The 17,137-nt window shown below is 40.6% G+C and overlaps 1 protein-coding gene across 3 annotated transcripts in view; it reads right to left on the reverse strand.

Moving 5' to 3' along the window:
- The window catches only part of LOC109873133 (glucocorticoid receptor), a 114,847-nt gene extending 101,479 nt beyond the window's left edge, over nt 1-13,368 (reverse strand). For 2 of the 3 annotated variants that reach the window (XM_020464687.2, XM_020464685.2), the window contains exons 1-2: nt 11,955-13,368; nt 6,292-7,373 (exon numbers count right to left, since the gene is read on the reverse strand). In XM_020464687.2, coding sequence (XP_020320276.1) covers nt 6,292-7,364 — 1,073 coding nt within the window. In that variant the 5' untranslated portion in view covers nt 7,365-7,373; nt 11,955-13,368. The remainder of the gene's footprint in view (nt 1-6,291; nt 7,374-11,954) is intronic. The other variant, XM_020464686.2, reaches the window with a different exon arrangement.
- Nucleotides 13,369-17,137: the final 3,769 nt, after the last annotated feature.

A 17,137-nucleotide genomic window follows, 5' to 3' on the forward strand; every position in this document is an offset into this window, starting at 1 on the left:
GTAAAGGTGTTATATACCTTATTTTTCTCATTAGACCAGACTCTCCGGTGCACTTATTTAGTGCTGTTTACACTGTTCCAAATAGTCATACATACATACATGTATACACAGGTTACTATATACACTGCTCAAAAAAATAAAGGGAACACTAAAATAACACATCCTAGATCTGAATGAATGAAATATTCTTAAATACTTTTTTCTTTACATAGTTGGAATGTGCTGACAACAAAATCACACAAAATGTATCAATGGAAATCAAATTGATCAACCCATGGAGGTCTGGATTTGGAGTCACACAAAATTTAAGTGGAAAACTACACTACAGGCTGATCCAACTTTGATGTAATGTCCTTAAAACAAGTCAAAATGAGGCTCAGTAGTGTGTGTAGCCTCCACGTGCCTGTATGACCTCCCTACAATGCCTGGGCATGCTCCTGATGAGGTGGCGGATGGTCTCCTGAGAGAGATGTGCTCAATTGGATTCAGGTCTGGGGAACGGGCGGGCCAGTCCATAGCATCAATGCCTTCCTCTTGCAGGAACTGCTGACACACTCCAGCCACATGAAGTCTAGCATTGTCTTGCATTAGGAGGAACCCAGGAGGAACCCAGGGCCAACCGCACCAGCATATGGTCTCACAAGGGGTCTGAGGATCTCATCTCGGTACCTAATGGCAGTCAGGCTACCTCTGGCGAGCACATGGGGGGCCGCACAGCCCTCTAAAGAAATGCCACCCCACACCATGACTGACCCACCGCCAAACCGGTCATGCTGGAGGATGTTGCAGGCAGCAGAACGTTCTCCACGGCGTCTCCAGACTCTGTCACGTCTGTCACATGTGCTCAGTGTGAACCTGCTTTCATCTGTGAAGAGCACAGGGCGCCAGTGACGAATTTCTCAATTTGCCAATCTTCTCTGGCAAATGCCAAACGTCCTGCACGGTGTTGGGCTGTAAGCACAACCCCCACCTGTGGACGTCGGGCCCTCACACCACCCTCATGGAGTTTCTGACCGTTTGAGCAGACACATGCACATGTAGCCTGCTGGAGGTCATTTTGCAGGGCTCTGGCAGTGCTCCTCCTGCTCCTCCTTGCACAAAGGCGGAGGTAGCGGTCCTGCAGCTGGGTTGTTGCCCTCCTACGGCCTCCTCCACATCTCCTGGTAGCGCCTCCATGCTCTGGACACTACGCTGACAGACACAGCAAACAGTCTTGCCACAGCTCGCATTGATGTGCCATCCTGGATGAGCTGCACTAACTGAGCCACTTGTGTGGGTTGTAGACTCCGTCTCATGCTACGACTAGAGTGAAAGCACCGCCAGCATTCAAAAGTGACCAAAATATCAGCCAGGAAGCATGGGAACTGAGAAGTGGTCTGTGGTCCCCACCTGCAGAACCACTCCTTTATTGGGGGTGTCTTGCTAATTGCCTATAATTTCCATCTGTTGTCTATTCCACTTGCACAACAGCATGTGAAATTTGTCAATCAGTGTTGCTTCTTAAGTGGACAGTTTGATTTCACAGAAGTGTGATTGACTTGAAGTTACATTGTGTTAAAGTGTTCCCTTTAGTTTATACCCTCCTTAGTCTCCCGTAGTTTCCATAACGAAGTCAAATGTCTTCCACAGATCTGACTTCCCCTTCCCCGAGCAACTAGTAAACATTCACCAGTTTCCAGTTTCCAGTTTCTTTCTCACATTACTGTGTTGAGTTTGGTATAACCAATTTCTTGATGTGATTATGATAGGCTGTGTCAGGCCCTATTGGTCACATGCATGTGATGCTTACATGTTTCACGTAAAGACAGCAAGAGTTGAGGGAATAAGGAACGATATTCATTAACAAATTATGGATTTCGGTAAAAGAAATTAAGCCAGAAACAAGAAACGAAATGGCTGAAATTGTCACAAGCTTCAGCACGGACAGCGCAATAAAAACTTGCTGTGCTGCCTTTTCGCTGCAGTGAGGAGGAAAGCAAGACAACGTGCAATAGTCAAACAGGCACCCAGTCATTTTTATTAACAGTGTGACCATTGGACTTTTTCCTTGATCCATGTGTGTCTTAGTTATTTAATCAGAACAGTGTGCTTAAAGCATCAGACAAGCTCAGTGCATTTGGAAAGTATTCAGATCCCTCGACTTTTTCCACATTTTGTTATTTTACAGCCTTATTCTATGAGGATCTGAAAATCTGGACACCGTCCAACCACAATTGCCGTGTGTATTTGTTAGTCATCAAGCATTTCCATTTATCCAACACAACTATCATACTTGTATCAATTGTAAATGCAAATCGCGTTAAAAACAGTTGATGTCCACAATTAAAAAGAGCTACTATTTTTATTTCTCAACTGGTAATTGAAGCGCGCCTCCCAGTTGACAGTCAAGTGCAGGCAACGTTAGGAAGGCTATCAGCACTTCACAATGCGTGCTGAAGGCAGTATGCATTTTGAGAAAAAATCAAATGCTTTGAAACCTGAATCTTTTACTTCATATTGAGGCATATCTTACCATGCTTCAAAGTAGCCTTGGCAAAATCCAACCATTGAAACGGAGGCAATTATTTTATAAAATACTTCCTGGTACACCATTTCTCTCCTGTTCTATTGGTTTTCATATCAACTTTCTTTTGATGTCCAGAAGCTAAAAGGCACAATAGTTGCATCTTCAGATTCACCCTCTTTCTAACAGATGTTCATCTCTGTTACATTTGGAACCGCTCGTATCAGGTGCACTGTTCAGAATGGTGTTTTCCCTCAAACTGCATTTTGGAAAATGTTAGAAAATTACATTTTATTGGCTGCTTCATTACAGGAGTTGCATGGTTTGAATCTAAATGTGATTTCTGTCATTCTGAGCACTGTGGGTGGACGCACTAACGGGCTAAGCACGCAACACATGGGTCCGGTAAATTTCTCAAAAGGACAGTAAATTTAAATCTGGTCACGTTATCCGGCATCAAGGAAAGAAACCCTCCTTATTGTATTTTCATTACAAGAATCTATATTTGATTACTTAAAGTCTACAGACCTATGTTGTTTTGTTAATGCCACTGTGAATAGATGGTATTGAAAATGTCATCGAAAGTTAATGGAGAAAATGTAAGTCAAATTTTATTTATCACATGCACCGAATACAACAGGTACCTTACAGTGAAATGCTTACTTGCAAGCTCTTAACCAACAATGCAATTAAAAATAAGTGTTAGGTAATAAATAAAACACATTTCAAGAGCACCAGTAAAATAACAGTAGAAAGGAAAGCGGACATGAAATTGTCAATCCATCTTTCATACTTGCTCAAACTGTTTAAAAAATATATATATATATAAAATGTTTTTTTAAATAAAAGTAATATTAAAACACACACCAATATTATGCCTAAATATTCATTTCAGTCCAAAAAAGGATGCACTAATCCCCATATTTTCCCTTTAAAATCCAATTATAGGCCATTTCGAAAATCACATTGGAGATATGTCAAATGTCTGAGGCAATAGGAAAAATTAGTCAACTGTGTCTTGCTTATTAACAAACTGTTGATAATTTCGCAATATATGTAGAAATTCCTTTCGATGGGAAAGCCTGTTGCAGCACTGTACTCCCTATGAACTCAGAGAACATGCCCATCTCCAAACATTTCACTGAGAACCAAATACTGTATGTTAGCTTAGGACAAAACCCAATATTAAAAAAATATATAAAAAGTGGTTTAAATCTTAGAGCAGGGGGTTCTTAAACTTTTTCAGCCAGGGACCCAAATGATAAATTCTGTGTGTTCCTGGGATACATGCTTATTTAAACATGCAACCATACAATCGGTACATTTCAATGCCCAAATGCCTAAAACAAATACAAAATTAAATATCGATATAAAGGAGTTTTTTTTTTTTTTTTATGGGGGAAAAACACTAATATCTGTCTAGGTTGAAACTGTTGCTGTTAAAATAGAAGAAATGATTTTCACTCTGAAGAAGAATAAACTGATTGATCACATCACAGATGTAGATCAGAAAACACACACAGTCCTAATGAGAGGTGTGTGGCTGGTTGAAGTTTTCAACAAGCATGTCTATTCTGGGCTCAGTATGACAGTGCAACACTGAGGTCATGCTCAGCATTGAGATGGTTTCTGTACTTTTTTTTAAGTACGCCAGTTGAGAACACTGACTCACAGGTATGTGGTGCCAAACTGGATTAGAACATCTGCCTTCAGTCAGTCAGGCAGACCGCTTCCTGCTGTAGAAAAGACACCTAGAACTGTGTAAGTGTGTATGCCTCAAAAAGCATCTTGCTTCAAACAGTTATTCCAGTTTAGAATAAAAAGTATTACTTGTATTTTACCAGCAACAAACTTGTTTTCAACAATTATTTCTACAGTAAGATGTACAAGAGGCCTGATCATTTTCAATCTTCAAAAGTACTGTTACTTCATATGTACTGTTATCAGTAGCTAGCAAGCTTGCTTTGGCTAGCATTACTAGCTAGCTATTAGCTGTGTACAAGGGGATTGTTTGAAAGAGAAACACACAGCTACTACTATGAGAGATCATACTCCCTTACTTCTGCTTATCACCCATTATAAAATGACAACAATGCCTTGCTAGAGCGCTGGGCCAGTAACCGAAAGGTTGCTGGATCGAATCCCTGAGCTACCCACTGTTCCCCGGTAGGCCGTCATTGTAAATAAGAGATTTTTCTTAACAGACCTGCCTAGTTAAATAAAAGGTTTCATTTAAATAAAGAAAACATTTCAAAATGAAAATTAAATTATGCCCTGTTCTGAAAGAACTCCCTGGGTTTACTGCCCTGCTGTGGATATTTGGTAAGGACATGTCATTTTAATTTGTTTGTTTTGAGCACTTCCCCCACACCAAACACATTGTGGGCACTCCTCATTATTTCTCAAAAGTTTGTATGAAACCAAGAGAGAAACTCATCGCTGTATTTGCATTTCATGAAGATTGTGCATATTAAGAACTTGTGGATAGTAGTAATTAATTAAATAATCATACATTTATGCTGACATCACGACCCACCATTAATGGTCGCAGACCCATATTTTAAGAAAAGCGGTTTTAAAGATCTTCTGACAAGCGTACCATGAGCCCTCACATTGTGACATATGATGAGAGCGCGATACATGGGGGAAAAAAACAGCAAGTCAAAACTAATTGTGTCCATTTTAAATCTCTGAAAGAGCAGCAGCTTGAGCAAACACAGCACAGAAGCAAAATATACTTGTTTGCTCAAGTGCTTAATGACCAATGACATATTACCCTTTAAATTCTAGCCTCTGCTGTTGTACATAGTCAATAAATGTGCAGTTATGTACTGTCGCATCCGTCCTCCCCCAGTATCAATCCTCCTGATACACAGTGAAAGACAATTCATGCTTGATCCGTTAAATGTGGCCGGAGGCTTCGTATGGAGGGTGTGACGCAATTGCGTAGCCTCCAGAGGCATGCAGAAGCCAAATCAAGCTACGTACCGTGTCAACATGCACCTCTCAGATTTTGTAACAAATACGGAGGGCTCCATATAGCTCCGCATTGACATGGTTGGTCGATGGTAGGTGGGTGTATAAACACAAACTCAATTATTTGACAACAGCTTTACGCAACAGCTTTATGCGCGACTTCTGTAGAGGACGTATCACCGTAAATGCTGTAGGGCCACTGCAGTCGACGGATTGACCATGCAGAGCCTTTAAGAGTAGCAAAGGCCAAGGACTCAAATTATGGGTGGAGCAAGGAGAACTCGGAGGGGCTGATGTGTTTGTGCTGAAAAAAAGGTCTGAGACAGCAAAGCAACAGAGCAAAACAGTTCTGTACATGTGGCCTCCCAGCTGACAACGCACCCTGCCTACTCGATTCATTAATAAATGAGTGCATTTGCAAGAAAGCAATGGCATGCAACAAGTTCAGAGCCTGATGTGTGCCAGATCAATTCAGATTGAGAAAAAAAAAGTAGCATGTCTCCTTCACAGACGCATTCAGTGCTTTCCTTTTTATAATAGACTAAGCAACAAAGCTTGGAATTGTGTGAAACTGAACCGGAAAAAAATCTGTATAAAACTAACACGTGATTAATGTAATGCACCAAACAGGTTAAGACAATTATCATGGCTTACAAAGGCATCTCTAAAAAAAAACATTTCAGATTCAGAGATGTCGAATGTTGAAATAAAAATCAATTTATATTCCTAAAATCCATACTTATTCATAAATCATTAACCATTCAAAAGTGCACAATAGCCTAGATTAAATCCATGGGTCATGAGTAACCTACCTGCTGAAGCCGACAGGAAAAGATGAGCTCGACATCCCTGATCCAGTCGCGTATCCGTTGCCTCTGTTCCAGTTGTCACTGACCGAGGGCAGTGGGGGATACAGGCCAAAGACAGGCTTCTGATCCTGCTGAAGACTCACTGCCGTGGAGGTGTTCGCTCCATAGGGGTAACTGATGGAGCCCGCCGAGTTGTGGGTACTAGGCAAGTCCAGGCTGGATATCTGACAATAGCTCCGACGATCATTCTCTTGCTTGATGACCCCTGGGGTGCAAAGTTGGATGAAGGAGGTGTCAGCATCCTTCTCCGTCTTGATGACAGGCATGGAGACACCTGGCTCCAGAAGCTGCTTCTGCTGGTCCGTGCTGTCCACATTTGTACAGTTTCCCCCATTGCTACAGTCTATGGGCTTGGTTTCCATGTTGCCGTCCTCGAGCAGGACATCCTCCACTGACAGGGAGGAAAGGAAAGCAGCCTCGTCAGACACGTAAAACTCATTCAGGTCAGACAGAGAGCCAGGCAAGTCCAAATCCTGCAGAATGTCCATTGTATTGTCGCCAATGAGCCTCTCGTTGACATCCAAGTCCTTCTGTGACTGTCCAAAGCTGACTGACCCCATGTCAAGCCTGTCTTTATCCATGGGTGAGAAGTTCTCCGTTTTCAGAGAGAAAAGGTCATGAGGGCGTCCAAGTACAGAGCTCCCTGGGGTGTTGGATCGATTCAAATCTGCAATACTCGCCTCCAACAGAGCAAAGTTCTCAAACAGCTGTTGGTTCTGCTGCGGTTTCTGTGGCTGCTGCATTCTAAGGGCCTTCTCCATAACCTTCACTTCAGCCTCCTCTATAGTGAGTCCCCCTGTGGAGAGCTCCATCTGAGTCGTAGTGACATTCAGTCCGTTGGCGGAGTCTCTGGCTGGTGGCTGGGGTCTGGAGCCTGGCAGATGCATCAGGGAGGTTGATGTGGTGGACTTGGAACCACCTGTGTCACCCGAGAAGCTTCCTTCTACACTGCTCTCTGAGAGTTTACCGAAAGCCAAGCCCTTGTCCTTGCTGTGTTTCAGTCCACCTGGATCCATATCTTGATCCTGTTTGACACACAGAGGAATGCAAGCACTGGTTTAGAAAATGCTTGTAATTAAATTCATAAAACCAACAGAATTATAATTCAAATGCACACCAACGTTATAGGTTAAAAAGAAAACATGTCTGAATAGAAATGGGTACTGTGTTATTTACAAATGTTCCTATACAATGCAATAATTTCAATCACACCTCTCTTGGCTTTGTGACTGACTCAATATGACAGCAACAGTAAACATGTCATCCCGCACAAATGATGCAGTTTCTACCTTTATGCCAATTGAGATATCGCATGACTAACAAATTTCAGTTATTGTGTGTGACCAAGATTATCCATTATCTTGACAAGATACTCAAATGGCAGCTCTAACAATAACAAGAAATGTCTTCAAAGATGGAAGGTAGGAGGCAAGATCAGGTGTAACTATTCTATCCAATGAGAGGGCAGATAAGCATGTGAACAGGCACAACTCAAAAATAAAGTACACAACTCAGATTTTAAGTGATAAACACCTCCTGCAGGAGAAGAGATTTGGGCCCAGTTACCACTCTCGCTTTGCCTCTTCCTCTCTGGTGTGACTCACAAATTTCAGTTAATTACTGGAGCCCCACAGGGGTGCGTGCTAGGTCCCCTCCAGTTCTCCAACGACTGCATGGCCAGGCACAGCTCCAACCCAATCATTAAATTTGCCTGACGACACAACAGTTGTATACCTGAACACCAACAATGACGAGACAGCCTATAGGGAGGTGGTCAGAGACCTAGCGGGTGGTGCCAGAATAACAACCTATCCCTCAACATAATCAAGACAAAGGAGATGATTGTGACTACAGGTAAAGGAGGACTGAGCATGCCCCCATTCTCATCAACGGGGATGTAATGGAACAGGTTGAGAGCTTCAGGTTCCTTGGTGTCCACATCACCAACAAACTAGAACGGTCCAAACACACCAAGACAGTTTGTGAAGAGGGCATGACAAAGCCTATTCTCCCTCAGGAAACTTCAAAGATTTGGCATGGGTCCTCAGATCCTCAAAAGGTTCTACAGCTGTAACACCAAGAGCATTCTGGCTGGTTGCATCACTGCCTGTTACGGCACCTGCTCGGCCGGCCCAGTACATCACTGGGGCAAAGCTACCTGCCATCCAGGACCTCTACACCAGGCAGTGTCAGAGGAAGACCCTAAAAAGTGTCAAAGACCCCAGCCACCCTAGTTATAGACTGTTCTCTCTACTACCGCATGGCAAGCGGTACCGGAGCACCATGTCTAGGACCAAAAGGCTTCTCAACAGCTTTTACCCCCAAGCTATAAGACTCCTGAACAAGTAATCAAATGGCTACATGGACTATTTGCATTGTCCGCCACCCCACCTTTACGCTATTGCTACTCTCTGTTAATCATATATGTATATTCACTTTAACCATACCTACATGTACATACTACCTCAATTAGCCTGACTTACCGGTGCCTGTTTATAGCCTCGCTTCTGTTATTTTTCACTGTTGTTTTTATTTCTTTACTTATCCATTGTTAACCTAATACCTTTTTTTTTTTACTTAAAAATCACACTGTTGGTTAGGGCCTGTATGTAAGCATTTCACAGTAAGGTGAAATATCTGTTGTATTCTGCACACGTTACAAATAAACTTTGATTTGATTGAATTACGAAAGCTCCAGCCTTGGGCCAATCAGAGTATTTTTTTAAATCCCAGATCTATGGCAAGACGCATCATTCACCTAAGTTTCCTCAAAATCAGGCAAGTGCTGTCAGATATCTCGTCTGACTAATGAACGGACAGACAGACTGATCCACAGTCCCCTCCCCGATTTAATAGTTGGGGACAATACTGCAATGTTGTAGCTACAGGGGTTTTTACTGTCAAGATGGCTACCAATAAACTAGTAAAAAGACCTCAAATCCTGAAAACAGAGGTGTAGGCTATAATGTAGAACTTTGAAAGAGTGTTAACCTTGATACGGTATCACAACCGGCCATAACTGGGAGTCCCATAGAGCGGCACACAGTTGGCCCAGCATTGTCCGGGTTTGGCCGTCATTGTAAATAAGAATTTGTTCTTAACTGTCTTGCCTAGCTAAATAAAGGTTCAATTTTTTTATTTTTGATCTAATAACAAAAACGGTGATAAACAGAAAGTCACCCTGAGGGATTCTCAACCGTACAGATTGGAAGCATGCCAAGTGCAAGTCTTCAGACTGGCATTCCCAGGCTTTGCCTGTATTTTAAGAAGGAAGTACCCCTTTACTAGAATACATAACTTAGCATGACCTTCAACTAGCTGAATATTTAAACATTGCTAAATGCTTTTCCCCCATAACCATTGAAAATATATCAGACATAGATCATACTTAAATGCTATTTCTTCAATAATGTTCGCTGTGACTGTAACAAGCTAACTGATATATTATGCCTATTCACTGTGGTAATTAAAGAATGGCTATTTTTCTTAGGCAGGTCACTCTGAACACTCAATCTTACTTTAAGCAGGTAGCCTATCGGAGTGTTGGGCCTGTTACCGAAAGGTGAAAAAAATAAAAATCTTCCGTTCTGCCCTTGAGCAAGGCAGTTATCCCTCAACAACAACTGCTCCTCGGGCGCCGATGACATGGATGTCGATTAAGGCAGCCCACGCACATCTCTGATTCAGAGAGGTTGTGTTAAATGCGTAAGACATTTTGGTTGAATGAATGCATTCAGTTGTGCAAATGACTAGGTATCCCCTATCATTTCCTTGTAGGTTGGATAGCTGACTTAGAATGTGTTGTTGTTGCCTTGTGAAGCTTTCTAAATGAATGTAGAGCCTATCAAACTATTCCTATGGCTCTAATACTCCCAAAATGTTGATTTGAAATCAAACAATGACTGAGGTTAAAGTGCACACTGTTAGCTTTAATTTGAGGGTATTTTCATCCATATTGAGTGAACCGTTTTTGAACATCGGCTCCGCATTTTAGGTGACCAAGATTAATTGGGCCAAATTCACATATGTGTATTAAATTAGTCAAAAGTTAAGTATTTGTTCCCACATTCATAGCATGCAATGACTACATTGAGCTTGTAACACCACAAATGTTTATTTTGGATGTGTTTCAGATTATTTTGTGCCTAATAAAAATTAATGGAAAATAATGTACTGTCATTTTTATTGTAAATAAGAATGTTTCTAACCATTTCTACATTAGTGTAGGATGCTACCATGATTATGGAAAATCATGAATGAATCATGGGAAAGTTAGACGCACAAATATCATACCCCCAAGACATGCTAACCTCTCACCATTAAAATAGAGGTTTGCATTTTTCTCAGGTAATAATTATAAATTATTCATGATTCATTCAGTATTATCTTTGATCATGGTAGCATCCACATTAATATAGAAGTGTTTAGAAACATTTATTCTTATGTACAAAAAGACAATACATTTATTTACCATTCATTTCTAATTAGGCACAAAATTATCTGAAACGGCCAAAACAAACAGCAAATTCATCCAACAAATGTGTTGTCACAAGCTTGATGTAGTCAGTGAGCTAGGAATATGGCACCAAATGTTTAACTTATTAGTTTAATAAACATTTAAGTGAATGCTTCACAATACTTTTTGTCCCCTAAAATGGACTATGTACAAAAATTACTGTAATTTCTAAACGGTTCACACGATATGGATGAGTCTGCACTTTAACCTCATAGTCATTGTTTGATTTCAACTCCAAACCTTGAGTATAGAGCCAAACAAAGATTTTTTTTTAAATGCTTCGCTGTATCTGTAATAATTACGGAGGGCACTGTATCTATACATAACAGCAAGTGTGTTGTTCTCGGATTTGATGTTCGCTCATTTAATCTTTATATTTCATCTGAAAACGTTACCTTGAACTAAACATCCTCGTTCAGTTCAATCACTATTTTTATACCAGCGGCACATCATATCTTATGTCCATAGCAGTTATTATTGATTGATCTTAGAATCTCACATTCTACATAAAACATAACAAAAATCTGAATACAAGTGTAATTTAGCTACAAATAAAATGGAGCGCTCTAGCTTTAACAGTTATCTGGCCGTCTGTGATTGGGCGCAAAAACGGTTTAGTGTATCACAGTAATGTCCAGTTGTACTAGCTAAACGAAGCGCCGCAGTGGTGCAACCTGTTGGCTGCGACCGGCAATTGCATCAAGTCAAACAGGAGAAAGTGATTATCAGACCTTAATTAAAAACAAAAGTACGTCTATTAAGCTTAGCTAGTATGGCTAATGAAATCAATGGGCTCAGGGGTCGACAGTGATATAATGCTCTAACAGCACTGAGTCGCCTCATTTTACACTGATATGGTGGGCGTCGAACTACAGAAGCAATAGCACAGGGATCACACTATCTTATAGCTAAATCATTCCACAATCAAATACATGCTAAACTTATGCTGTAACGTTATATACAGGATGCATGGCAGGCAGATATAACTAGTTTAATACTTGAAGATCACTTTTTTTTCTTTTTTTTTTTAAATACAACAAATAAAATGCAATCAAAAGACACATTTGATTACATGACTAGCTAATGTTACCTGTATCAAAACTTGGGAGTTTTCCAAGCTAGTTCATCTCCAGTTCGAGTTTGCTGGAATTATGAGATCTATGGTTTCCGAACAGTCTTCAAAGCCAATATTTATCGTGCAACGTTAGCTGAGTGGCTTTCTACTTTCCACGCGAGACGGAAATATAGCAAACGTTAGCTAGTTAAAAAGCCTTGACATAGCCGTTTCGTGCGCTGTTATTCCCCTGATCACTTAATCTAACAAATCTAAATATCTGGGGGTGTGAAACATTAAAAGAAAGTAGCTACCGTCAAAATTAGCCATGTACGTTTGCTAGCAATGCACCGAATTCAGCTTGCTAGCTAGACGTAAATCAGACATTAAAGCACAAGAAAACATGAATTCGCTATAAAAATTCAAGGATAATATAAGCATTGACATTACCAAAAGCTTGCTATGATGCAGTACAATAACGTTAGAACAATCATTGACCGTTAAATAATATCATAGCTAGCTACATATTAGCTTGTGCACATACATGTAGCAAACTGAGTCCGGGCAGCTAGTTTGACACTTCAGGGTAAACGCCCCTCTAAAGACAAACAGGACTGAACTCGAAAAATCTGTCAAAAACACACGTCCACTTGACTATCGAATCAATTTAGAGATAATAAACTTAACAAGCAAACTTGAAAATAAAATATATCTATTTTTTAAAACACACGTTTTTAAAGTTTGTTCGATTACTTGCAACGTTACCTCGCTTTCACAAGTTTCGCCAAACTCGCCCACACAATGGCAGCTAGCTAACGTTACGTAACTACCTTTCAAAACGCTAACTTTTTTATTAACGTTTGTCAATAATTGCTAGTTATAACACACGACTGAGTGAGTAAAAAAAAAAACTAGGTTGAGCCCACAAAGTATAAAATGTCATTTACGAATGACAACCCATTGCGAAGACCGTGCCTAACCAACAAGTACGATTTTTTTTTTAAGTACAAACGAAGCGCGTCCCACTGAATTGAAATACAAGGAAACTTTCTAGACTACGTCCTCGACGCGCGTTCCACGCGACACTGCAGTATGTGAAGGCAGCTATCTAAATTACAAACTAAAAACGCGGACAAAATTTGTCACAATTTTGCGAACTTCAAGCCAAAGCACGGCAAATTGTGCCTGACGTGCAGAATTTCAATGGCGCAGCACAGTCCGTAGATAGACGGAAGAAAGGCACGTTGACAGCCACCGACCTCTCTGGAAATAAACACATATGACAGCTGGCTCTGGAACGCCGTTTCCCTTCGCTCTGCTCAGAAAGAGTATCTACCTATCTGGAAAAAATGTATCCGATTCGGTGAAATACAATATTCGATAAACGCGATGTCTTCATTAAAACATAATATAATTGCGAGACTTTGAACCGCCCGTAAAAAAAAAAAACGGACTAATTTACTAAGAACAAACATGCGCAGAGAGAGGCTCTCATGTATGCCAATGATTCATAACACTGAAGTGAAAGAAGGCATCTTCGGGTCTATAAAGTAACAATAATCCAATTAATTAGCATGTAGGTTGATGAATGCAATGACTGTCTTCCATTAATATTTCAACTTTGAGGAACTTGTCTAGATTAGCGGAATTATATAAAATAACAGTACATTTAACTATACAGGTACAGTAACATCCTTGATAGGCAAAGGTTTGTATGGCTGTGTTTAGACAGGGAGCCCAATTCTTACATTATTTTTACTAATTGGTCTTTTAACCAATCAGATCAGCTCTGAAAAAGATGCAATGTAAAAATATCTGATGTGATTGTTCAAAAGACCAATTCATGGAAAAAAATATCAGAATTGGGCTGCCTGTCTAAACGTAATCAGCGTGTCACAGCCCAATGCTGATCTTTTGCCCCTAATTGATGTCTTGACTAATCTAAACAGATATTTTCCCAATAATTGGGCAAAGATCAGAATTGTACTGCCTACACCCTACTAAAAGGCCTTAATTTTAATGACAATAGTAACGATGGTTACTTCATGTATAAAGTGCTCATACATGGTAGGCTACTCTGTTCATGCATGGAAACTCACATTAACCATTTGTGAAAGCTTGAGGATTATGCATCTTGGCAATTAATTGACTAATCTAGTCTGAGGACGTTTTTACTTCATTCGTAATCGACACACCACAGTCATTTAGGTACACTGTAGGTGGAACTGTATCACCATAAAGACCTGTGGTGAACAGTACTGGAAATGTTGGCAGCTGTGACCTCTCAACAACTTGAAATTAGTCATACTACAATATGTTTATAAAAATAAACTACTCATAACTTCCCACAACACGTACATTAAAAAGGCTGTATGAGGTCCCAAAGGGCTAAAGATGAACTGCATCATTCAGGATGCATACACCAAGTGTACAAAACATTAGGAACACCTGCTCTTTCCAGGACGTCAGTTGAAGCAAGGTGAAAGCTCTTATTGATGTCACTTGTTATATCCACTTCAATTAGTGAAGATAAAGGGGAGGAGACAGGTTAAAGAAGGCCTTTTAAACTTTGCGAAAACTAAGACATGGATTGGGATCTAATCTTTGTAAAGAAAAAGGAAAGATTGGTCAGAAGTCAGTGATATAAGGAAACTGGTTGACAATTAATTTGGTTGAAGTTTTTATGCTTTTTTACAGATGGATCCAAGGACCCAGATAGTGGGCGCACAGGAGCAGGCGTTTACGTTCCTGAATTTGATCTGCAGATATGTAGAAGACTAACAGATGAACTGTCAGTATACTCAGTTGAACTGTTGCCGATAATAGTTGCCCTCCAGTGGGTGGAGGACATACAACCTGTTAGAATTAGAACCTGTTAGAAGTATTCTTTGTCTGTATTGAATAGTTTATCATCTGGTAAATCTAATAGGAGTGATCTACTATTGGAGGTATTAATGTTATTATGAAGAATTGAGAGAATGTGTGTATAGTAGTGAGATTCTGCTGGGTCCCAGCACATTCGGGTGGGGAAGGGAATTACATTGTAGACCAGTTAGCTAAAAGAGCTTTGAAACGAGATAATTGATATTAATGTTCCACTGGGTAGAGGTGAAGACAAATAAAAGATCGGAGCCAATTTGATCAAGTGTAGCAGAAGCGATGGGACTCTGAGCACAAAGGCTGGCATTTTATATGCCCTCCAAAGAAAGGTCGGTGGACCAAGATTCAAGTGTCAGATTAGGAAGGAAGAGGTGGTGTTTGCTCGATTGCACTTAGGACATTGTACATTGAACTCGTCATTACCTCTGGTTGGCAAGCATGTGAGTGGTTTGTGTCTGGAGTGCATGGTCGAGGAAACGGTGGAGCATGTGTTATTATATTGTTGTAAGTATGTTAAAGAGAGGGAAAGATTGAAGTGTAGGGTTATTGAGGTTGGATGGGGTTTGGGGGTTTGGAAGGGATTTCGGGGAAGGGGAAGGAGCTATTAGAAGTTATTAGGGCTCTTTTTAATTTTTTTTTGGTATTTTTTTTTTTGAGTTAGGATCTCGAAATGTTGTAAACTGTGATTGACAACACACTCCAGCACAGTAGGTGGCGGCATGCACCTTTAACGTTAGATTGCGGGCCGCCATTATATCATAAAAGAAGAAGACGGAGCCATGGATTGTGTATGCGTGACATTCAGGAGGTGAATGGGCAAAACAAAAGATTTAAGTGCCTTTGAACGGGGTATGGTAGTAGGTGCCAGGCGCACTGGTTTGAGTGTATCAAGAACTGCAACGCTGCTGGGTTTTTCAAGCTCAACATTTTCCCGTGTGTATCAAGAATAGTCTACCACCATAAAGACATCCAGCCAACTTGACACAACTGTGCACATCAGCCAGCATCCCTGTGGAACACTTTCGACGCCCTTGTAGAGTCCATGCCTCGACGAGTCTAGGCTGTTCTGAATGAAAAAGGGGGCGCAGCTCAATATTAGGAAGGCATTCCTAATGTTTTGTACACATGTCAAAGTTATCTTTTTTGCTGCGTTTAGACAGGTAGTCCAATTGTGATCTTTTTCACAAATTGGTATTTTGACCAATCAGAACCGCTCTGAAAAAGATCTGATGTGAACGGTCAATAGAAACAAAGCCTCGGGTTCTACAGCTGTTGTTTGAGAGAAGTAAGCGGGGTGGTGCGCCAGGGAGGTGGGTTCAGGGTGTAGGAGAGAGATGAGGCAGACGCGGGGCTCCATGCAAACAATTTGATTAGGGTTGACGGGTGTGTCATGGGCATGTGGATGGCTCATTAAGATGGAGTAATGGCTTGGGAGAGGCAGGAGCATGCGCACACCCACAGGGGGGTCACACTGTTCTAAAGCAGACAGGAAACACTCTGCTTTTGAAGTGGAACTGACAGCGTTTAAACTACTTGGCAGCTATTTATTTAATATTTTATTTAACCTTTATTTTACGAGGCAAGTCAGCTAAGAACAAATTCTTATTTACAATGATGGCCTACCAAAAGACATCCTGCGGGGACGAGGGCTAGGATAAAAAATATAGGACAAAACACACATCACGACAAGAGAGATTTAAGACACCAACATAGCATGGTAGCAACACAACACGACAACAACATGGTAGCTATGAATCAAACACAATCCTAGTCAGTCATATCAAATTCCCAGAATATTCTACAAAACCAACTTCATACAAGGTTTTAAAAATAGGTTATATTTGACTCAAAATTCCATGATATGCAGTAAGGCATTGTTGGCAGAATAGATGGATACAGTTCAATGCATGATTAATATAATTCACCAGAACATATCTTGGTAGTACAACAAATATTGCTATCAGGTGGCCTTGTACATTGTTTTCTGCCTCCACCCAGTTGGGATACACTGTTTTAGTTTCAATGACTCAAGATTTTGGCCAAAAATAGACGAGTGTCATTTAAGCTGTGAAGGTCAATACAATCCAACTAGCAAGGGAAATGATCACAAGTCAGTCATAATGTGGCTAATAGGCTAGTGTATCTATTTATGTAACTATACGGAACAAAAATAGAAATGCAGCATTTTACTGAGTTTACAGTTCATATAAGGAAATCAGTCAATTGAAATAAATGTATTAGGCCCTAATCCATGGATTTCCAGACTTGGAATACAGATATGCATCTGTTGGTCTCAGATACCTTAAAGGTAGGTGCGTGGATCAGAAAACCAGTCAGTA

This window comes from Oncorhynchus kisutch, linkage group LG28 (assembly GCF_002021735.2).
Source record: "Oncorhynchus kisutch isolate 150728-3 linkage group LG28, Okis_V2, whole genome shotgun sequence".
Classification (NCBI taxonomy): domain Eukaryota; kingdom Metazoa; phylum Chordata; class Actinopteri; order Salmoniformes; family Salmonidae; genus Oncorhynchus; species Oncorhynchus kisutch.